The sequence below is a fragment of the Beta vulgaris genome, chromosome 2 (assembly GCF_026745355.1).
Source record: "Beta vulgaris subsp. vulgaris cultivar EL10 chromosome 2, EL10.2, whole genome shotgun sequence".
Lineage (NCBI taxonomy): Eukaryota > Viridiplantae > Streptophyta > Magnoliopsida > Caryophyllales > Amaranthaceae > Beta > Beta vulgaris.
In genome coordinates, this window is record NC_079203.1 from 11,291,635 (window position 1) to 11,315,408 (window position 23,774).

Here is a 23,774-nt window from a genome sequence, read left to right on the forward strand (position 1 = left end):
AATATATGCATGCTGAAAATTGGCCTGTAATTGAATACTGTTTCTTTGATTAATTTTAAGCATACTGTTAAATTTTTTTAATCTTTTTGCTAATAATGGATGAATGTAGTCCTTGAATCATTATGCAGTTATGCTTTTTACTATGTGAGTTGTTGATATTAGCATATTTTGTTGTTTCTCGTTTCAGGTTGTGTAGTGTTTAACCTCAAATGGCGTCTGTTTCGTCGATAAATCATGCTTGTTGTATGAATATAAGTTCACATGTTTCGTTATCTACTCGGGATCATCGTACGCAATTGTGTTTTGGAACTTTGAGATATAACTGTCCGGGAAGACATAGTAAAAAGAGGAGATTTGCTGCTTGTAGGATTATTTCTGAAAACTTGGACATGGATACCTCTGATCCTGATTGGAAAACCAATTACCAGAAGGATTTTGAGTCTAAATTTAATTTGCCACATTTGAAAGATATTTTGGATGTGAAGCCGAGGCCAAGTACTTTTTCCTTGATGCAGAGGTGATTTTGCTTTCATGTCTACTCGGGTTTCTGTTATCATATCTTCATAATGTATGACTAAGAATGCACTAACTTTGGGATTCGGCCAGTGAACTTTGAAATATGAATTCCTAGGTGTCTTAGTGCTATTGTGTTTCATGGTATGTGTATATGTTGAGCATCTTCATATAAATGTGCATATATTGAGCGTCTTCTTGATGCATGCTCTTGTTGTATTTGTTGGTGGCAATAGGAATCGTGCAGGTTGGGCAGGAAATGAAACTGTCACTGACAATGCTGCGCGACCAAAGGATAGGAAAAATGGTTATGTTGACAATGATGATAGGACATTGCTAAAGGTATAATTTCCCATCTTTTAAAGTGAAACTAGTATTTGGGCCCGAGCGTTGCCCCGGGTTGGTATTGTTTTCCAAATTTGACATGTTTTTTTTTCCATTTCCATTAAAATATATTAAGAAAAACTCTACATTTAAAGGTACAAATATAATAAAGTGCACACTTAAGGCATGATTAAAAGTTGGTTGAGATGGTAATTGTGTTGTGTATAATAGCAAGAGGTCACGGGTTCAAATCGTGTTGCAAGCTAATTTTACTTTTGTTGATTGACATGACTTATGTACACATTGGACAATTCTAATAGAGTAACAGAGGTGCCACGTGGCGTGTATACATTATCACGCACGCCTTTTAATATATTTGTATAGATATAACATTATTTATTTGTATTTCAAACCAAACCTCTAGTCTTCTGCTAATTGCCTACATCATGAGAATTATGGAAAAGTTGTGAAGCTTGCTTTTGAAGAATTATATATGATTTAGGAAGTGTGTTACTGGGGATGCTATTTGCTTGATTATATTATTTAAACTTTCTAATCCCTTTGGTTTCTTTAGAGTCTGAAACCAAAAGTTTTTGCTTATAAGGTATCAATAACAAAGCTCAAGCGATATTAAACCCGCAAGCCAATTAAGTATGTATTATCTATAAATTTCATAATTGAACCTTGGGTTAGTTCAACCCTTTATACCATATCTTCGGACTTCTGCTTTATTCATACACAACTAACATAAGCCTTCTTGACATATATATCAACATTGGCAAGGGAAAGGGAAATTATGATGTTGTGATGAGATTGTAAAAAGATGGTAGTTTAAGGGTTAGGAGCACCTCCTTTAATGAATTAACATAGAACTTCATATGGTCCTTCCACTTTTCATAGAATGCACTTGTGTACTAGCATGTCCTCAGATGTTGATAAATTGAGCATTTCACTTCTTCCTGTCTTATAACTTGAATTTTGAACTTTAACCTTTTGTTGTTTTTGATCATGCAACTTTCTTAAAGATTGAGACTTAACTTGGTGCAACCATACTTCACCAATCAAGCAATAAGGGACAATTTCTAGGTAGCTTAGTGATCCATAATGACGTGATAAAACATTGACGCATAGCTCTTCATGTAACTATTTTAATGTGTATAATGGCTTATTATCTGAAGTTTAGAATTGTAAATGATTCTCCTCTTGGATGGCCTTTCCAAGCTTAGCTTGAACTAGAGGTTGAACTTCTAAGTGGACTTCAGAACAACTCAAGGTTTTGTTAAAGCTTGTATTTTTCAAAACTTAAACATCAAATACCATCTAATTTTACACTTTCTTTTTTGGTTGGTTTTCATTTTCCTTTATGTTCATTTGCATCTGAGTGGTTGTGATTAAGCTAGAAATTCCCTTTCAATGTATAGTTAACACGGAGCCATAGATAACTTGTGAAAGTCTTAACAACTATCATCTCTATTGGATGCATTGACGGCCAAGTCTGTTGATCACGCACTAAGACAAAAAGATGTAACAAAGTCATTCGAGTGACATTATTTAACTCAGTTTAGTTGATTCCAGAAAGTTGGGGATGGACCAAAAGAGATTTTTTGATTGAATTAATGTGGTTTGAGTACTCAACATCAATGTCGACATCACCCTAATGTCTACCATGGGGATCTTTACCTAAGTGGGGTGGGATTTGGAGTACAAACCTCACTCCTCTAATAACAGTCTATTTTTCGATGACTATCTACTGATAGCTTTGGCAACGTTCTTTGAGCTCTTACGTCGGTGTTAATGAGACCATTTTAATTGTTTCTTAGATTTTATTTTATTCGGACTAAACTTATTTACTTTCTTGAAGGTCATCAAATATGCTTCACCTACATCTGCGGGAGCTGAGTGCATTGATCCTAATTGCACATGGGTAGAGCAATGGTAAAACTTATCATTGTCGCAATTGTTGATTTCCTTTTTTCTTCATATTTTCTAATCATATGTTGTGTGCTTCGAATAACATTACATGACTAAGAAGTATGAATTTAAAATTGTATTCCCCAGCAGCCATTTCCATAGATAATGTTAGGCCATAAAAAAAAAATCTTACTTTTCTGAAGCTATGAAAAGTAAGTTTGAACATTCATTAACTAAATTCAGAGTATCAAATAGATAAAATGACTCAATTATATGTTTTTCTTTGTTCAAGCCAATCTTATAACTAATGTATTTTTTTAACATGCTGAATTTGTTTGTCTGGAACAAAATGTTGTGCCAAAACTCATTCCTGGTACACTGAATATGTCCTTGGATTATATGAGATACATGGATATCTCATTCATAACCTTAGATTAGAAAGGATATGGTTGGAGGATAGGCTAATGAAGTTGATGTCCAAAAAATGGAAGGTGTAGAATTGAGGATGCCATGGTGCACCTGTATAACAATTAGAGTTAGAACTCTGAGGAGTGAAATAAGGACTCCAGCAGAAAGTAATTGCATTCATGAAGCAGCAGAAAATGGTGAGTCACAACTTATATGGTTTAGACTTGTAATGTAAATTAATTCTATATGAGGATATGTAGAGAGTTGGGTGATATACTGTGGAATTTTAGAGATTTAAGGCCAAAAGGGTGTTTGAGGAGTTATCAAAGCATGCCTTTGCAATGAACTGATTTTAGGGGAAGGGGTGCTTTAGACATTATCTTTATAATTCAGGTATAGGTAGCTTGGGGAATTAAGCTAAGAGAGTTTGTTAGGGAAAATCAGTATATATAGTTTTAGTGAGAGGTAAGGCATGTTGAAAATTGATGAGAGCTTTGGTGAGCTTTTAAGAGTTCATTGGGAGAGAATAAAGCCCTCTTGAAAGCTTGAATATCCTTACATTTTGCTGTAATCTTCACTCTATCAAATCGTCATCTTCTTCCTTAAATCTGCCATTAATGCTGTCCAAGCTATCTTAATTAATAGCAGGCCTCTTCCTGTATTGTGCTTTTAGAAGATCGATCATCTCTTTCTGTCTTTCTTGTCTCTCGTGGATGTTGTCTCATCTCTTTTGATCTTAAAGGTTGCCAAATCTCATTAGAACCATTTATTGGTTATTCAGTATAATAAGGCTGCCATTATGATGAATGGAATATGTTTCTCCGAACAATCTCTTGGACTGCATTAAACTTTGGACTTCTACATTTACATTTCCAGGTACATTAAGTTTATCTCATTCCTCAACCATACCTTGATTATCCATTAGTGTTTCATCTTAAAGCTAGATCATGTACTTTGTCTTGCTTGTTATTCTTTGTAAGGACTTGGAGAAGAGTGATTAATGGAGAAATCCATTACAAAATGCATTTGACTTGTTTTTAAAAATTTGGTCCAAAATGTGCATTTCTACTTACTATGAAGTATGCATATTTTTGGTAGCTAAAAATTTTAAAATCTTCTGGGGTACTCTGAAACTTGTTAGGATAGGAGGCATACTCATATATATTTACACAAGCAATAATAACGTGAAAATTACACAAGAAGATTCAACGTGGAAACCTGAGAACTAGGACAAAAACCACAAATTAATGCACTAGGACTTTCAATGATGTGTACGGTACAGTAATTTACAAGGCTTCCAAGATCTCCCCCATCTAACCTAATGCATCACATACTTGTTTTCAAAGATTTGGTCCAAAATGTGCATTTCTACTAATTATGAATTATGCATATTTTTGGTAGCTAAAATTTTTTAAAATCTTTTGGGGTACTCTGAAACTTGTTAGGATCGGAGGCATACCCAAATATATATTCACAAGCAATAATAATGCGAAAATAACACAAAAAACAACAATAAATATCACACAAGAAGATTTAACTTGGAAACCTGAGAACTAGGAGAAAAACCACAAATTAATGCACTAGGACTTTCAATGATGTGTACGGCACGGTGACTTACAAGGCTTCCAAGATCTCCCCGATCTAACCTAATGATCCTAGAACTCGGATCCCCGAGATCTCCGAGATCTCTGAATCCCTAACCTGTGTTTACCCAAACACCTCACATCTTGGCTTTTTCTCCCTCGACATTTATTATTCCCATGACTTATATATATAGCCAACTAGAAATAATAGAATCCTACTAGGAACTAATAACCTAATCCTAGATAGATTGCAATACATGCCAAATTATATCTCTAGTTTCCTAAACTAATCCTAGCATTACAAGAAACTAATAACAAATAATATACGAATTTTTCACCACTCAGGTTTTACGAAATTCATGAGGTAACCCTGCGGTCTCAAACGTTCATCGAGTACCCCTTAAGTTTGCATATAATTTACCAGACACCCTCAATGACTTATTGATGTTGATCCTGTCAACTTAAATGACCTAAAATCACTTAAACCCCAACCTAATTCGCCTACTAACCTACACTATGTCAAAAATGTCCTTTTTTGCATTATCAAATTATATGCAAACACTACTTGAGATCATTCGCCAACTTGCCTTCTTGAATCGTCGAAGCGCTCCTTGTTGCTACATTGTAGTCTTTCCTCAATGCCTCGGCTATTCACGGAACGTGAGAAGCAGATGATTATTCATCTGCTTCCGGAAGAAATCAAATAACTTCTTGAGAATCCATGAGTTTATGCTATTCACCCACAATATCAAAAAAGCCCACCTTCTATGTTTTGTAATTTGGAGGCTATTTATAAGTTCCTTTTAGGTTAACAAGTCATCTTTGCCCTCCCCTGACTTCTCCTTAAATTTCCACTACCCCGACCTTTCACTATCCTAACTGGTGCAACGTCTCACCGGACCATCATAGCCGATTCTCTCGTACCTTATCCTCAATGTTTGCGCAACTCCAATCCTCATTCGAATCTCTTTGTTCTGAATTCTACTTTGCAGTATTTTCTTATGCATCCATCTCAACATGCACATATCTTCTGTCACTAATAAACAATCTAAAATTGCATATTGCAAAGTATAACTTGTGAAAAAAGGTACATTATGTATTCATAAATCATAAGTACTCAATGGATTGGGTGCTATATGTTACGATAAGAAACAAATATGCTTAAAATAAATTGGTGGTTTGGGTTTGACATAAACTATCCGACTCATCATATTGGAGGGCGTTAGAAACAATATATGATAAAGTTAGGCTTAAGGAAGCATATAGCTTTGGATAGAAGAGTTTGGAGGCAGAGGATCCATGTGGACGATCACCAAAGATAAAATTTTCTCAATTTTACGGGATTAAGAATGCTGACATTGTTGTTTTGTATCTGCGGCTCCATCATTTCTAACTGCTTGATAAGTGAGTTTTAGCCTGCGAAGATTACCTATGTACTAAATTTTTGTCATTGGGACAGGGTACATCGTGCAGGTCCACGTGAGGACATATACTTTGATCCAAAGAAGGTGAAAGCAGCAATCGTAACCTGTGGAGGGCTCTGTCCTGGTCTTAATGATGTCATTAGACAGGTGATTGACTCTGGGACTTCTCCTGATGTATAGACTCGTGCTGCTGTTTGTAAGTTTACGTAGCACGTATGCCAGGACTACTGGAATGCCTTTATTCTTCGAACATCAATAAGGCCCTAATTTTTTATGTCATCATCCTTGGCTATGACTTCTGATTCTCATCTAAGATCACTAACTACATTGTCACTTTTGTCAACAATTAAGTGTTTACACTCACCCCAGAGAGATAGAGAGAGAGAGTCCTAGCCTCCCCTTGCTATAAATATTTTATTCTATGCTTTTTTCTTTGCCGTATCTGTCTTAATTTCCATGTATGGAGCGAATAAAATCTCATTAGATATTGTACGTTTGCATTAGGAAGGTTCTTATTATAGGAGATGAAGTATGCAGTTGAACGTGGCCTATAATATTAGGTGATGGTTTGCAGTTGGTCGATCATCAGGAAAATGAGCTTTTTTTTCTGACATCTTCTACTTGATAAAAAAGCCTAGTTGAAATACTTTACATCGGTTTTCAATTACAACTCCCCCCTGCTTAACTAGAGTTTTCTTCATAAGGAACAAGTTTCTTGTTTAGTTTTTTTTTTGTTATGTTTTGTTCTGATAAATTCTTTCCTTTTGACATCGTATTTCTTCTTTTTTTCATTCATTTTATTTTTTGTTCTAACAATACATTATTTGACCCATAATGCTTCACCCTTTTTCTATCATATGCCGCAGACTTCTCATTTGTTTTTGATTTATTCAGATTTTTTTCACTCTGGAGAGATATGGTGTTCAAAAGGTATTTGGTGTTAGATATGGCTTCCGCGGATTTTTCGACCCTGAATTACCTATGAAGAAGGTAAGACCTGCCTTTTGAGTCAGTTCTTTTATTTCTTCCCGTACTTCAAGGTAATATTTTTCCAAAATCCCCAGCTTTCTCGTGAGGATGTCCAAGACATAAATCTTGAAGGTGGAAGCCTTTTGGGGGTATCCCGTGGAGGTGCGAGTATGAGTGACATTGCTGATAGTATAGAGGTACTCATATCACTTTCTCATTTACACTCAGATTGGTATTGCTAAGAGTTGATTGTCTATCTTTCTCAATACTTTGTTGGCCTAGATAGCCCAAATTTGAGGGTAAGTATAGATTGTGTATTGTAGTACTCCCTCCGTTCCAGAATAGTCTGAACAATATCCTTTTGTGTTTGTCCCAACTTAGTTTGAACACTTCCATTTTTGACATGGTCCCACTATTAATATATTATTTCTTTTACACTTCTTTGACCCACAATCTACCTTTTATCAATAAAAAGCTACCCAACTTTCTCTCTCCTCTAATAAAAAATACACCCACCAACTCATATCACATCTACTTTTTAAATAAAATTACATCTGATAACCACACTACAACTTGTCACCTTAAAATACGTGTCCTAAAAAGTGTTCACATCTTCCTGGGACTGGGGTAGTACTTACATAAAATGATAAATTTAGTAGCTGTATTTCATTTTCTCAGGCAAAGGAAATCGACATGGTTTTCATTCTTGGTGGCAATGGGACACATGCAGGAGCCAATGCGATACATAATGAGGTATATATAATAAAGATACTTTTTTGGCTAAAATGTGTATTCAACGTTGAGATACTTGCTAGATATAGACAAGGATGTATATAATGTGCTTGCAGTGACTCATAGCTTACATTGGAGTTTCTGAATTTTGATTATAAACACTTGATTCCTGAATACCAACGAAGCACATCAATAGATACCTTTTAAAATGTGAGCGTATGTTAGAAAGAATAAGAAACAAGTTGTGAAATAATAGGTCAGTGGATGAGTTATTACTTATAGTATGCACCATAATATTTGTATGTCATAGTTTCCATACAACACCAAGAACTAAATCACAACCTTAACTCAAAAAAGATGGCTATGACTACATGAACCAAGATGTTATTTGTATGAGTTGTTCAGGTGAATCCTTTTGGTCTTTCTAGTCCAATATAACATGGTCTTGGACACTCATATATTTCATGTCTTTTTAAACCCCATCCATCAAGGTCATCTTAAGCTACCTTTTCCTTTTTTATCTTTATCCTTTTCAACTCTTTAATTTCTAGACCAATGCCTCTAAGTCCTAATGTTTACATCAGATATGCACAACAAACCACCATTATTATCATTCATTTGATCCTCGATAGCCACCAGTTATACCCTTCAATGTATGTATTCATATTACATTGCATATCTTATCGCATTTCACACATCCTTTTATCATACACATCTTTGCCACATTAATCTCTTTTGTACAATCTTCTTCACAAGCTTAGAATTCCAACCTTTGATGAAAACTACGTGAAAAACAATCTTAGACACCCCACAATCCCATATTTGCACTAATTCCTTTTTCTGGTTGTCCCAATTACATTACATTGCATACTTTTTATTTTGATATGGAACAACTATCTCAAATAATATCTACTTATTATCTTTTTCTTTGGTGTATAGTTACCCCCTATCGTAGATCACATTTTGCTCTCTTCCCTCAATTTTAATTACCCTCTATCTTTAATCATATCCACGTAATCTGTCTCGCATCAATATATAGTATTTTCGACAATAACTTTTCAAGTAAAGGTTGAAATTTGAACAAGTCAAAACTCCGGTAAATGTGAAGAATATTGTTTGGTAAATTAGCAATGTAAGGTAATTTTTTAGCGGTTGAGGTACCGTTTTTGGAAAAGCTATAGGAATTAGCTTTTGAAGGTAGAATTTTTTTTTTTTCTTTAACGAATTAGGTTTCCGAACACTATTGCTTGAAAACTATTTTGAGAGCTAACCTCTTACAAAACTGGTAACGGCTAGTAAGAAAGGTATCACCTTCTACGACCGGTAACAACTACCACAATTATTTTTGCCGAACATACCCATAACCAACACCTACATCAAATCACATCTAGTTTTCCACACTACTAAACAAAAATGGTCCACCAAAATATAACTCCTAAAATACCAACCTTTTTTCTCTATTCAATCTTCTTTCCACAGAGGAGCAAAACTTATATTTCTTCCTAAGAGGCACATTAAAATCATTAAGTATTCCATATACTCCTATTAGTCATCACCAAAACAAGATGCCTTGATACTAAAAGAAAGATATCTATACCTAACAAGATTATGTGATAGCTGACTAACCATGATATTGGCTCTACCACCATGGTCAATATAATACTTTAAACATTCATTGATAAGTAATCTCTTCTCTTCCAATCTAGTATCATAATATTTTGTATGGGATCCTATACGTTAAATATGCTTTCTAAGGATTTTGTTTTACTTGGACTTTAGTTCAAGCCCTTGTGATCCTTCCCTTTGTAATTCATATTTCACCAATACTCATTTCCCTTCCTCTACTTTTAAATTATCTTTATTTAAAACCTCTTTAGTACCACTTTCACTCTAAGTATTCTATTAAGTTTGAGTCAATAAGCTTTTATCTTCTATCCCCACAATTATATCTTTGTCATTTAGTCGTGGTGTAGTCCTTTAAAGCGATATCATCTTCACATAACATACACTAAGCACCTAGTCTTCTTTTGACATTTTCAACTCATCTATGATCCTTTAAGGGAAAAGAGGACTTCTTGCAAAATTTTAATCTTGTTGACATATATGCTGCCCTTCTTTTTCAATGCCCAGCAAAGTAAATCCCTTGTTTCCTTGTCTTAAGCTTTTGCAATATCATGTGCATAATACTCCATGACCTATCTAAGGAGTCGGATGAATCTTCTAGTCTATTAGATGAATATAAACCTAAGTTAGTAAGTTGGTTCTCTAACAGTTTTACGGTCTCACCTACTTCCTGTTAGTTCCTCCCAATCTCCACTCAATTGAAAGAAAATTGAGGGTTACAGCTCAAATTTAAAGGCTTCACTCACCCATGGCTTGAATTAGAAACAGATTGATTATATAAGGTTCACTCACTAACACAATTAACCTACTCTGTCCAGGTTTCATATGCCTTAAACAAGGTTCTTTAATCTAATTTCACTCACCAAATTAAATGGGTTGTGTACTTTCAAACTCACACTTCTGACAAAGAATTTCGGAGAATTCTAATATTATTAATTAACTCAACATATTCACAATAATCAGCAGAGGAAGGTTCAATAAGCCCAATAAATTGTTCGATGAGCTAATGGTTCCTGAGAAAACATTTATGATAGTTGATGCATATCGAATCATCCTTTTTTGTAAGTATTCTTTTAGCCATGCTATTTACAGGCTTTAAATGCATGTGTTTGGTTTTTATATTGGTTAATTTGCTAAACATACTTTTCATAACTCATGTAAAGCTTGTGATTAGACTGGCTCATTAAAGAAATTTAAGAAAACTAAAGTGATGGAAGGAGAAAACTCAAGGTTAATAGTAGACATGTTTAGTAAGCAAACTTTGTCCAAAAATGAGAAAACAGTTTATGTTCGTACTTTGTTTCAACTGCATTTATCTGGTAGTTCCTTTGTCCACTGAAAGTTTTCCAGTTATCCTTAAAATGACTGTAAGGCTGTTGAGGATATAGTTAGGAATCTTTATGGAATGAATCTTTTAGGCCGACATTTATTAGGCTTATCAAGGTGGGGCATTAAATTTGGACTTAAAAAGACTGGAAGGCTGTTGAGGATATAGTTAGGAATCTTTATGGGATGAATCTTTTAGTCCGACATCTATTAGGCTTGATTGTCCTTTGAAGTCGTATAAGTGTTGGGGAAAGAAACAGTCTGGTGATTCAAGAATGGCAAAAATTATGATGGAGATCCTACAGATATGACAAGTTATATGTAGTATGTTCGTTGTACCCTTTATTTTGTGTCTCAAGGCGAATCATGCATGACATTATAGTTACTAATCATGTTGCTGCATACTTGTGTTCTTAACCACTTGATTATGCCATGCAGTGCCGCAAGAGAAAGTTGAAAGTATCAGTTGTATGTGTACCAAAAACCATCGACAACGACATACTTTTGATGGATAAAACCTTTGGATTTGATACGGCTGTGGAAGAAGCACAAAGAGCAATCAATTCTGCTTATATTGAGGTCAGTAGACTTGATATCAAACTTTGTAGAGCTTACCTTATATCTCCTTTGTAATCTTCTGCTTCGTGCTTCCTTCAATGTTTTATATCTTTTGGAATTTAAGCACACATTGAATTGCCTAGGCGCACAGTGCATACCATGGGATTGGCCTCGTGAAACTGATGGGAAGAAGTAGTGGTTTCATCGCCATGCATGCATCACTTGCAAGTGGCCAGGTTGATGTTTGCCTTATTCCTGAGGTGAATATCTTGGATCTGATCTCTGTCTTGCAATTTTTACTGACACCCTCTGTACTCTTGCTAATTACAAGAGTTATTCATCTTCTTACATGTTGTGTGGTCAAATTGAATGGTATCTGAATGCTATTACAGGTCCCGTTTACTTTAAATGGACCCAATGGTGTCCTCTCGCACTTGGAGCATCTTATTCGAACAAAAGGGGCAGCAGTAATGTGTGTGGCTGAAGGTGCAGGACAAGTGAGTTTCTCAAATCGGTTGTGTCAAGTATTTCTCTAATTTCGTGACGTCTATTGTTTTCTTTGGCTTTAACTTAGTCTAGAATTGTGTGTTTTCTTTGGATGTCTTATGCTTGTCATGGATCTTTTTCTAGGATGCGGATCCAAAAGGGCTAAATATAAATCATAAATCTAAACTTAAAGGCGAGGCCCATGTTTTATAAGCATTTTCCCACTGCCTAACCCCTTCGAATCTTAAGATGAGCTTTAGATTTCCTTGCACTTAATCTTAACTTTTAAATTTTTATAGAACTCTATATCCTCCACGAAATTAGGACTTTTTGTCTAAAAGTAACTTAATAATGAACCGTTTTGTGAGCTAGTACCTTAAGTTAAAGTTTTTGTCAAATAATATCTAAATTGGGAACCTTTTTGTGAGCTACTAATGATACCAATTTCTTTTTTTGGTTGAAATAATACCTTTTAACCTACTCCCTCCATTCGGCATTACTCTCTATACTTTTCACTCTCATTCGTCCCACAATACTTTTCACACTTCTATTTTGGACATTGCCCACTGCTATCCAAATCTTTATACTTTTAAAGCATGTTCCATCACCCACTCTCATCCAAATAAAATACTAATACCTAACTAACTCTTATCATGTCAACCTTTTCAAGAAAACAATAAAATAAATCAAGGTACTAGCTCAAAAAAGGTTCATAATTTAGTACATTTTTAATAGTACACCCAGAAAAAATGCTAGAAGACCCCAACATTTGCGCAACATAGTACGATGTCCAAACACGACCTTTTAGCTATATGGATCATGTTACAACCTCTGAAATTGTCATTCCAAATGCAGCAAGACCCTTAGTGGTCCAGGATCTTTTAAATTTTTTGATTACCTTAATCAAATAGTCAAACGGCCAAAAGAACACAAATTTCGTTGTCTTTCATAAGTCTCTTTTATGTCGAACATAAACTCATTTAGTAGGAGTTCTCCTCCTAACCACTTCGTTGATCGCTCTCATTCTGCTAGAGATATACCCTTTCAGCTCTATATCCACTTACGGGAATCCTGTGTCTGGTTCCGTCATCGTAAATTGCTCTTAATGTATACATTTTCTGTGTTCAACATTTAATCGTTGCTATACTTCTCCCCATGTCAACCACCTTCCTCTTGAGCCAACTTGGTAAACCAATATGTACAAAAGGCATAAGATAACCAGGGATCTATGTCATGTCACAAACATGTTTAGCGATAATTAGACAAATAAATTGAATAGAAAATAAAACAGAAAAAGGGTTGTTTTTGGAATAGAATAACCCTCATGAAATGTATCTTAACAGATCTTCACTGATCTATATAGAGCTTTGCAAATTGAATCGAATGACTAAATTTAAATTGAAAAGACTTAGTTGAATGTAGGAAGGGTTTTAATATATGAGAGTTGGGAAAAAGTGGATAGAATTGAGGATTTGTAGGTGATGACAAAGGAAAAAGGAAAACTGCAAAGCTTGTTGATTTGGCTAAATTTTGCCACTGCCTTGGATTTTCCCCGTTTAGAGGGATAGGCGCCTGAAAGAAGGGCCACATGCTAGCTCGCTTTGCAAATTCAATCCTTTTCGATATGATTTCTGGGCTTTTGACTTGATTTGGGCCGTTGACTTAATTTCGAGGATAATCTACCCAATAAATTAATTAAATTTTTTTTTTAGCGGTGAAAGGTAGGCATATTTATTAATTAGAAGTGTTTGGAAAGTCCAATGTAATCGAATTGGAGCTTTCTTGCTTGCTCGGGATAGTAGCTTTTCTTTCCAGGAGCTTCTTCTAAATGCATCTTTTATGCTAGCAAAGCAGACTTTCTCTGTGTCCCATACTCCCATGAGAGTCATGATTCTTGCTTAACGAAATCTCACGTTTGTCAATAATGTCCTTTTGACCCGAAAGACCTTCATATCTCTTAAGAATATCTGCTAATACAGGCACTTCTCGGTCGTTTGCTCGGGTAAATAATATGCTACCATCTGCAAAGAACAAATGAATAATCTCCGAAGCACCTCTTGCAATAGAAATGCCATGAAGTAAATTCATATCATGACCCCTTTTAGTTAAAGCTCCTAAACCCTTGGGCACATAACAAGAATAAATAAAGTGATATAGGATCTCCTTGTCAAAGTCCCTTGTTGAGGGGTGATTGTGTCAATTGGCTTGCCATTGACCAAAAAAAGAGTACGAAACCGAGGTGACACAGGTCATAACTCTATTAACCCGTCTTTCTGGGAACCCATCTTAACCATGATTGATTTTAGGTAATCCCAGTCTATCCAATCATAAGTTTTGCTCATGTCTAATTTGATTGCCATGTTTCCTCTTTTCTTAGCATTTCGATGTTTCACATGATATAAAACTTCGTAAGATACAAAGATGTTATTGGAAATTAACCGCCCTGGTAGAAAACCGCTTTGATAATTATCGATGATGCTCGGCAAGATTCTCTTAAGTTGATTTGCAAGGACTTTTGTGATGATCTTATAAGAAACATTGCGAAGACTAGTGGGTCTTAGGTCTTTGGTCTTTTGTATCAGTGGGGAATAATTAAATGGATTTGAAGTGTTTGAAAAATGCTATTTAAGCTTCCTCTATGTTCATTCTTCCATCTGAACCAAGTGGCGGTATAGTCCTATAATCCGGTCACACAAAGAATAGGGAAGGTAATTTTTTGTGTCTACAAGGATATGAACACTTGTTAGGTCCCTGAACCTGCATATTATTTTTGTAGTGTTAGCCTGTCAAAACATACAGTAGAAACTTGGCATTCCAAATATAATTGGGGAGTAAAAAAAGATCAGTGAAAGACATGGTGTTTAGGTGGTGACATGACTGACATCAGTTAGTTTTTGCAGCATTAATTGCCATTTTTATTCTTGGTTTGGATTTTGCCCCCCCCCCCCTCTCACAATCAATTCAGCAGGACCTAGTAACACTTCAATCAAAGCTGGTCCCTTAGCCACCTTGTCACTGCCCAGTGCCCACTTATACTGAACTTATTAATGGAACAAAAAATTCTTTTGAATCAATAATGGAATTCTGCCTGCATAAAAAAGGTAAAATTGCTACATATTCATATCAGAGTCCAGCTAGTTGATAGATTTTCTCCAGCCATAAGCTTCCCTTCCGCTTGTTAAACGTTTTGGTCTCTGAATATGAAGAGACACAAACTTTTTTGTCTGTGCGCTGTCACGCGGTAATTTTTCTTGGGCAGAAATTGTTTGATTTGGGCAGGATACACTGGACTGTGCCTTTGACTTAAGGTCATTCACATTTCACAGATTCTCTATATGAAGTTTTGAAGGTTAAAGGGAATATAAGATTAATGTCATTTTTTTTTGGTACCTATGCTGTGGGTGCTTTGTTGGAATGGAATTATGGGATTCTTCGTAGTCTGAATCCCAGCTTGGTTACTTAATGATATGGTTGCCCTCCTTGGTTACACTCATGGGAGTGGAGTATGCCTTTTCATCTTTTGCATTAATTTTTATTGGACTTCTGGTTCCCCTATTTTCTATCTGTGCTGTCGCTGTTTTGAAGATTTAATTTTCTTATCATAATAAGGATTTAGTCTTTGAATTCAACTACTAATCGCTGTATTCCAACTCAGGAACTATTGGCTGCATCAGATCTGAAAGATGCATCTGGAAATGCTGTTCTTGGAGATATTGGAGTACATTTCAAGAGTCAGGTATTCTTACTCTCTTGGAATTTGTTTTCTGAGGGCTTAGTTCTTTCGCATCTTCTCTGTTCTCTATAACCTTTTGGACTAGAAATATGTCAACCTCTTGCTCTCCTTGTCCGTAAAAATGTACCCATGATTATCCTAACATGAGAAAATTGTGAATAATTCAACAGATAAAAAGTTATTTCAAGGAAAAAGGAATTCATGCTGATATCAAATACATTGATCCCACCTACATGGTCCGATCAGTACGTGCAAATGCTTCTGATGCCATATTGTGCACTGTTCTTGGCCAAAACGCTGTAAGTATTTTGTTTTTGCTTGGACACTAATAGTATGTCTATGTATAGCAACTCTAGAGAGCGCATGCTTTTAGTGAAAGGATTTTTTGTACCACAAAACAATGAAGAGTTGAAAGCTTTGAATTTGAACACACACTTAGATTCGCACACAAATGACCATTTATACAATATGAAAGAGACTTTAATCTTCTGGGCAGAAGATTAAAGTTCTGGGAGTATTTAGACACACTTACTGTCAAGGCCGTTGGTAATAAGGGCAACCGGCTACTGTACATGGGACTAGTTCTATATCCACGAGATGCGTGCGTTGATGTACAAAGTACATATTTGGTAGAAAAGATAAACTCAAAAAAAAAATATCACTAAAACAATAACATTTTTTAACAATTTAAAAATTAATTATATAAGGATATTTTAGGCATTTAATAAGATACCAAAGTCCTCAGGTTTTCCTTTTAGAATAGAGATATGGGGTGACTTTCATGGTAGCCTTTTATGGTTAGGTTACCTTTTATGAGATCTGGGTATCTTGCCAGCCTACTTGTATATATCCGTTTTATACAAGTTATGCATTTCTTAAAGGAGTTCTTAGTTGCAAGAGGTTATGTGGTGTATGTTAAAAAAAATTTAACTCCAGAAACAAGAAATGAAACGAACCTAGCTTTGCCACCTACATAATAGACCATTGTAAGAAAATAACATGATGAGATTGTAACTCTTTCTGCAGGTTCATGGTGCCTTTGCAGGATTTAGCGGCATTACAATGGGAATTTGTAATACTCATTATGTGTACCTGCCAATTACAGAAGTGATACATGCTCCTAGAACTGTCAATCCTAATAGTCGAATGTGGCATAGATGTCTCACCTCGACAGGCCAACCTGACTTCTCACCTAGCAGTCATTGATCTATCTGTCATTTGTCGGTAAAATTATTTTTAGTTTGCCCGAAATTAATTGTCACATTGTCCTTATCATTGTTACACATTCATCATAATTTCATTGAAATATTATCTAGAATAATCTTCTTCTGTTTCGCTGTTCGCATAATAGAAGTGGGGGTAATTTTGAAATCTGGTGTCAACTGTATCTAGTTTAAGCTACCCGAAGTAGTATATGCCACTAGTGGCTTCATATTCAATGTTTTCATGGCTGCATGTCATGTGTCTGCGACGAAGACCTATGACAGTACTTTCATTTTTGAGGTCTTTGTGCGGGTTTGAAGATCGAAGAATAATCTCACTTAAGGAGTTTTTAGTTGGGTGAAATATGTTACTTGGTGTTGTTTCCATTTTCTTTCTCTTTGGGTTGTAAAGGGTGAAGAATATTCTTCCAAAAAGTAAAAACAATTCTTCCAAAGATGGTTAACATCTTAAGGAATGCTATATTTTCCTCTGAATTCTTCATCTTCTTTCTCGTCTCACATCCTTAGAGGTGTAAATGAGATGATATGTTTGTAAACTACTCGCGGACAAGCTTGATAAAAGCTCAATCAAAGCTCGTTTGGAAAGTTAATAAGCAAGCTTATTCTCGTGTATTCTGCTTTCGTTTTCATTTTTTTTACTTTGAAATGTTTTGGGTAAAACCAAATGACGAAAAAGTAACTTTGTTGTCACTAGCAAGTTAATAGGGCTTCCCCTCAAAACCAAGAGGAATGATAAAAGCTATATCACCTTTGGTCCAAATGGACCAAAGCAAGGACTAAATGGCAAAAATAAAATTACCAAGGAGTTGTCTAAAAGGTAGTCTGAGAAAAAAAAGAAAAAGGAAGGAAATAGGATTGGGAGGCGTGAATTACTTTGGGATTTGACATATTGTAGCAGCAGAAAAATAGTAATGTAGCAATAAAGTGTAGCAGTAGCAATGTAGCAGTAAAGCATTCCTCCTCATCTCTCTACAATTTGTTTGTGGACTGTTAAAGGAAAAAAAAAATACCAGCAAAGAAAAAAAACCCCACGAGAAGGCAGAAATTTTTTTGAAGAAGAAGCTTCGAGATGGCTGAGGGGGATGAATTCAACACACCAATTCATGAACAGGTAAAACATTTGTATAATAAAATTGTTTGTATCCCACACTCTTGGAATAAAATGGCTAAAAAATCAGGAAAAAGATGTAATAAAAATGTTAAAAGTAATTGTAATAAATATGAACAAAACCTCTATATAATAAATATTTTGGTGGAAAAATCATAAAGAAGTGTAATAAATATGTTAAAAGTGACTTTAGTAATAAATAGTCTTCATAAATGAAGAGAATGTTTAGATAAATTGTAGTTGCAAAGAGAAAAATTGATGGCTGCTGCAAAGAGATACCCAGTTGGCAGTAAATTGTAGTTGCAAAGAGATAAATTTATTGTGCCATATTAATGTTTAGATATTGGCTTTAAAAAAAAGTGTAAAATAACACTTGTTGCACCAAACGACAGTTGTTGTTTATCTACCAAAACTTGTAGGATATTATAAACACTTGTCGCAAACCAAACAACAGTTGACTTTTAATAAAAAAACTTGTTTCAATATAAAAATAATATGTTTTGATCGTGTATAAGTGCAAAGCAATTGTACACACATGGTTAAGTTAAATAACTTGTCATGGCTATTATAATACAACAGTTAAATGTATGAATGTGAAATTTTTTTTGGAATGAAAATGTATAAATTCATTATTATTAAATACGATTTTAGCATTATGTTTGTCTAATATAAGATAATTTATAAATGTGATTGTATTTCAGCGAGTAAGGAAAAGAATAGACTTTGATTTGAATGAGGAAGTGTCTGACATAGATTTGGAGTCAAGTCAGTTAGTTGACTTTTGCAATGATGAGAACATTATTGAGGATTGTGTAAGTGGATCATTTACATCAACTAATAAGGTTGTTGTTCCTAATGTTGGTATGGTATTTGGTTTATGGGATGAAATTGACGATTGCTTTGTGAAATACGGGAAACAAGAGGGTTTTGGTGTTTTTAGGTCAGGTGGTGGTAGTAAGCAAACGAAAGAGGAGTTGAGGGTTTGGCATAATTATACGTGGAGATATGAGTGTGAAGGTCAATCAAACATCAGGTGAAGGGTAGATGGTAAGCGAGTAACAGTGGGAAAAAAAGGTGTTGACATATATAGTAGGAAGACGAAAAATCCTGTGATGATATATGCTAGTGTAAATGAAGAATGATTATGGGAAATAAGGAAAGCGATACTGAAACATGAAAATCATAATCCTACACCTAGCAAGGTTAGAAACATAATTGAGAGAGACTTGCGTAACATAGTAGCAAAGGAGCTTAGATTGAAATTTAAGGACGGAGATGCTAATGCCATGTTGAGTTATTTTCACAAAATGGCTGATGATAACCAACAATTCTTTCATATGCATCGTTTGGATGATGAAGGTCACATGAAAGATGTTTTGTGGGTTGATGCGAGAAGTCGTGCAGCTTATGAGTATTTTGGGGACGTTGTATGTTTTGACGCTACATACCTTACTAATGATTATGCACTTCCTTTTGCTAATTTTGTCGGAGTAAATTACCATGCTCAAAGTATATTACTAGGGTGTGTTTTAATATCTCACAAGGATGCTGAAACTTATACTTGGGTCTTTAGTACTTGGGTGAAGTGTATGGGTGGTAAAGCGCTTAATTGTTTTCTTACCGATCAAGATGCTGTGATGAGGAAGACAATGGTGAATGCTATGCCGGGAACTTGGCACCGTTGGTGTTTATGGCACATTCTTATGAAGTTTGGTAAGAAGTTGGGTAAGTATGAGCTTTATAAGGAGTTCAAACGTGTACTTCTTGATGTCATATATGACAGCGTGTCGGGTGAAGAATTTGAGGTTGAATGGTGTGTTGCAATATCAAAATACGAACTCGGGGAAGATAAGTGGCTTGAAGGTGATTATATATGAATGCTTACTTTAGTATACTTTATTATTCCTCGTTTTATTTAGCATAACATGTTTTATAAATCACATTAAATTTTGTTTGTACTTTGGGTTGACAAGTTTCTATAATTTGATGGATTGGGTAGTTTGGAAGCTACATGTTGATTATCATAAAATTAGTAGCATCTAGTTTGTTACGAAATTGGTAGTGAGACGTTGTAGTGTATGATTCTACATAATTGGTGGTGAGATGTTGTATTGTATATATATATGGTGAAATACATGTTACGTAATTGTAGTGGAGGAATTAGTAGGTAATTATCTTTAAAGGGTGATTGATTGGTGAGTTTGTTTAATCTTGTGGTAATGTAGGTTTGTATAAGGAGAGGATGATGTGTGCTCCGGCATATATGACGCACTTGTTTTGGGCTGGTATGAAGACCACACAACGTTCAGAAAGTATAAATAGTTTTTTTGACGGTTATGTGCACAAGAATACCAAGCTGTGTGATTTTGCGGAACAATACTGCAATGCTATGGAGAGCAGGGCAAATTCTGAGAAAGCAACAGACGCAAATAGTTTTAGGCATGTAAGACAACTTGCGACAGATTGTAAGGCCGATGTTGTGTTTCAAAAACTATACACAGATGGTAAGTTTAAGGAAGTGCAAGTGGAGTGTCTTAAAATGTTATATGTCCATTGGAGAGGGGTTCAAAAGTTAGCACACAACATAGAGGAGCACACATTTGCAGATAGAATATGGGTTATATGCAAGGATACTAAGAAGGAGGTACCTACGAATAAGAGAAGGAACTATCGGGTGAAAATCGACTTCGGTACGTTGTTGGCATGTTGTGAATTTAAGATGTTTGAGTGTCATGGTATTTTGTGTAGGCACATCATTAATTTGCATGATGTTTTGAACATAAAAGAAATTCCTTCACATTACATTCTTGATCGAAGGAGGAAAGATGTCATTCGAAAGCATACCATGATAAAAGTGACGTATCATGATCCGTCCAAAACTGAAGAGGTAATGTGTTATGATAAGATGATGGTCGTATTTGACCCCATTTGCTTGAAGGCGGCTCATTTTGGTGAAGTTGACATAGTAGTGGAAGCACTTAAGTTGCTTGATGATCGTATAAATGAGAGGAGGGCATTGAAGATTGCTAGTAATGGACCGAAAGAAGACACTCCTTCATCTGTGGGTAACAATACAATTAGACAAGATGTTACTCCTGGTTAGGTAAACATGCAAGAGGGCGCGAAGGATCCCCTTCATGCATCGAGAAGGAGCAAGGATCCAAAAAACAAAAGGAAGGGAACAAACATGGCAAGGTATTGACTATCTATTTCTATGTTGCTATGCATGTGTTGAAATTTGCTGGGTATATATACTAATTGGGTTGATATTTGTCATTGCTGGTTAGGTTGATGATGAAGAAGCATGCAATTCAGAGAGCGATTATGAAAGTCATGAATTAGGAGGACAGATTAATATATGGTATGGCTTATGGGGGAGTTAATACCATAAGCATGAGTTCTTGACATATTGTTATATAGAAAAATGAGTTGTTGGTATATTGTTATATGTTGAGACTAACTCAAAGAAATAGCCCATGTTTTGTATTTGTTGGAGCCACTTGTCTCTTCGATTTTTTTTAGCCATTTGGTGATGACTGGGCTTTTGTAGCCATGTTAAAAAATCTGATACCTTACACAACTCCAATGATGAAGATCAATCTACGTACAGATAGTTGTGTTATACATACTACAGCATTATACGTACTACAAATCAATGTACAAATTAATCACACTACTACTTATCTTCATTAATATACTAATGATATATTCTCTTCAACATTTCAGATGTTTTGAACAAGAGTTGTAAGCCGTTGTTGTCATAACAGTTAAGTTAACCAAAACTTAATTGCAATTGAAAACAAATAAGACAATTAAGCATTTGATCGTTTGAAATGATAGAAATCGATGTCCTTTTCCGCTTACATTTGATTGTTTTCTTAGTTACTTGCCAAAATAGTTTCTTGTCAAAAATACAACTCCTACATCTACTAATTACATTAATTTTTACATATTAGTTTAATAACTACAAAAAAAAATGAGGAAGTCGGCGTCTATGTGTTATAGTGGAATTCAAGACTCCGCATTCGTCTTTATTGATTGGTCAACTGCTACAAAAAACAAGTAAATCACCAAAATAGTGTATACAAATTTGTATAAGTATATAAAACCTTGTCACATTTATAATTTTTGAAACATTAGTAATTTGTAGCCCGATTTGTCTTTTTTACAATTTAGAACTTGAACATTATCAAACCATTTACATATTATATGCATGTTTACAACATTAGTAAGTATAAACCAATTAACATCCAATGTGAAAGTTGTCTATTGAACAGAAAACAAAATGAATGTACCTAATTTCCATGAAATGAATGTACCTATCTTCAAAACCATCAAAAATTAATTCCAAAATTACTGAAATCCAATGACTATATATGCACTTATATAACCAATTCCACAGATATTCAACAACATCAAACACCAATTCCAATTCAACAACAGCAAGAACAAGACTATATATAAGACCAATTCCAATTCAACAACAACAAGAACAAGATTATATATATAACCAATTCCAATTCAACAAGTTTAAGAACAAGACTATATATATAACCAATTTCAATTCAACAAGTTTAAGAACAAGACTATATATATAACTAATTCCAATTCAACAAGTTTAAGAACAAGACTATATATATAACCAATTCCAATTCAACAAGTTTAAGAACAAGACTATGTATATAACCAATTTCAATTCAACAATTATAAGAACAAGACTATATATATAACCAATTCCAATTCAACAACAAGACTATATATATAACCAATTCCACACAAACACAACATAAAAGTACACCAACAAACAAACTTAAACATCTTAATTAATGATAAGATTAAATAGATGAAAGAAACTCAGTTATGCAAAATCTAACCGAATCATACATATGTGTTCTAACTATGTGGAATAAAGCGCATATCTTATGGAGATTTGTCTTCCTTAGGACAAAGGGAGCAGGGGATATCGGGGTCAGAGTAATAGTGGTCATAGGAATCGCTTTCCTCTTCATCTTCATAATAGAAATCGCTATCCTATTCATCTTCATACACCTTTAGAAGACGTAAATTTCCATCCGCATCCTCAACAAACATATCATGGGATTTGATTCCTTGCGCATAACTACCGTCCCCAAAGTACATTCCTTAACATGACAAAGTTTTGTCTTCGATACAAGCATCTTTTAAAAACATTGGCGTAACAAAAAAAATTTCTTTTCCCTTTTGCCCTGTTATTGGCGTTTCAGTTTTTTTGGATTTTCCTTTCCCTTGATCTGTGGGTTGTCTAATTCTAATCCCTCTTACTTTTAAATTAGTCGCACGAAATGATCTTGTATATGGGTATGGACGGGAGTTACATGGAGGGGATGAAGGGGAATTAGGGGGTGAAGGGGACTTACGTTGAGGGGGTGAAGGGAACTTACATTGAAGGGTATTGAACATATTTTCCGCCTCCTTCATAACTTTTTGCAAGGCTTTGTATGATTTGTTGCTGAGTTTACTAGCTGCTTCGCCGGAATAGAAAAATTTTCAGGCGTAAGGGCTACCGTCGGCAATCGAATTTGCAAGTAATCTGCAAAGAGTAGCTTCATCGTTCGTTGTAGCAGCATAGGCAGCTTCTCTCAGTGGTTGAATCATTTTTATGAAGGATGCCATCTTTACGAAGAAGAAGACTTTTAGGAATGTCTAGAAGATGAAAAGAGAGGAAGGGAAGAGAGAAGATATTAAGAAAACAAAATCAGCTCTAGAGGTGATGGTTTAATTTTAAGACATTAAGGCATTCATTGTTATAAGTTAACGTCTAATTGGTAAATATAAACTCGTAAATAGCACATTTAATACACACTTCTATGACAA

General features: G+C 35.0%; 2 protein-coding genes across 2 annotated transcripts in view; both read left to right on the plus strand.

Annotated features, from left to right (window-relative positions):
- Positions 1-16,924, plus strand: part of LOC104906202 (ATP-dependent 6-phosphofructokinase 5, chloroplastic) — a 17,378-nt gene extending 454 nt beyond the window's left edge. The window contains exons 2-14 of the mRNA XM_010694928.4: positions 188-517; positions 750-855; positions 2,699-2,772; positions 6,199-6,310; positions 7,058-7,153; positions 7,228-7,329; positions 7,811-7,885; positions 11,252-11,392; positions 11,515-11,631; positions 11,764-11,868; positions 15,513-15,593; positions 15,761-15,889; positions 16,617-16,924. Coding sequence (XP_010693230.1) covers positions 210-517; positions 750-855; positions 2,699-2,772; positions 6,199-6,310; positions 7,058-7,153; positions 7,228-7,329; positions 7,811-7,885; positions 11,252-11,392; positions 11,515-11,631; positions 11,764-11,868; positions 15,513-15,593; positions 15,761-15,889; positions 16,617-16,796 — 1,626 coding nt within the window. The 5' untranslated portion in view covers positions 188-209 and the 3' untranslated portion in view covers positions 16,797-16,924. The remainder of the gene's footprint in view (positions 1-187; positions 518-749; positions 856-2,698; positions 2,773-6,198; positions 6,311-7,057; positions 7,154-7,227; positions 7,330-7,810; positions 7,886-11,251; positions 11,393-11,514; positions 11,632-11,763; positions 11,869-15,512; positions 15,594-15,760; positions 15,890-16,616) is intronic.
- Positions 16,925-17,073: 149 nt separating this feature from the next.
- LOC104906232 (protein FAR-RED ELONGATED HYPOCOTYL 3-like) lies at positions 17,074-21,657 on the plus strand. Its single transcript, XM_019252329.3, has 3 exons — positions 17,074-19,784; positions 20,147-21,116; positions 21,209-21,657. Exons 1-2 carry the CDS (start codon positions 19,208-19,210, stop codon positions 21,022-21,024), a joined length of 1,455 nt encoding a protein of 484 aa, XP_019107874.1. The 5' UTR covers positions 17,074-19,207; the 3' UTR covers positions 21,025-21,116; positions 21,209-21,657.
- The last annotated feature ends 2,117 nt before the right edge of the window (positions 21,658-23,774 follow it).

What these genes read in the sequence shown, in the direction of transcription:
- LOC104906232 (XM_019252329.3), top strand. Translation starts at nt 19,208, where the DNA reads ATGTTGAGTTATTTTCACAAAATGGCTGATGATAACCAACAATTCTTT. An exon ending in GGAAGATAAGTGGCTTGAAG is followed by an intron (nt 19,785 to 20,146) that starts GTGATTATATAT and finishes GTGGTAATGTAG; the next exon opens with GTTTGTATAAGGAGAGGATG.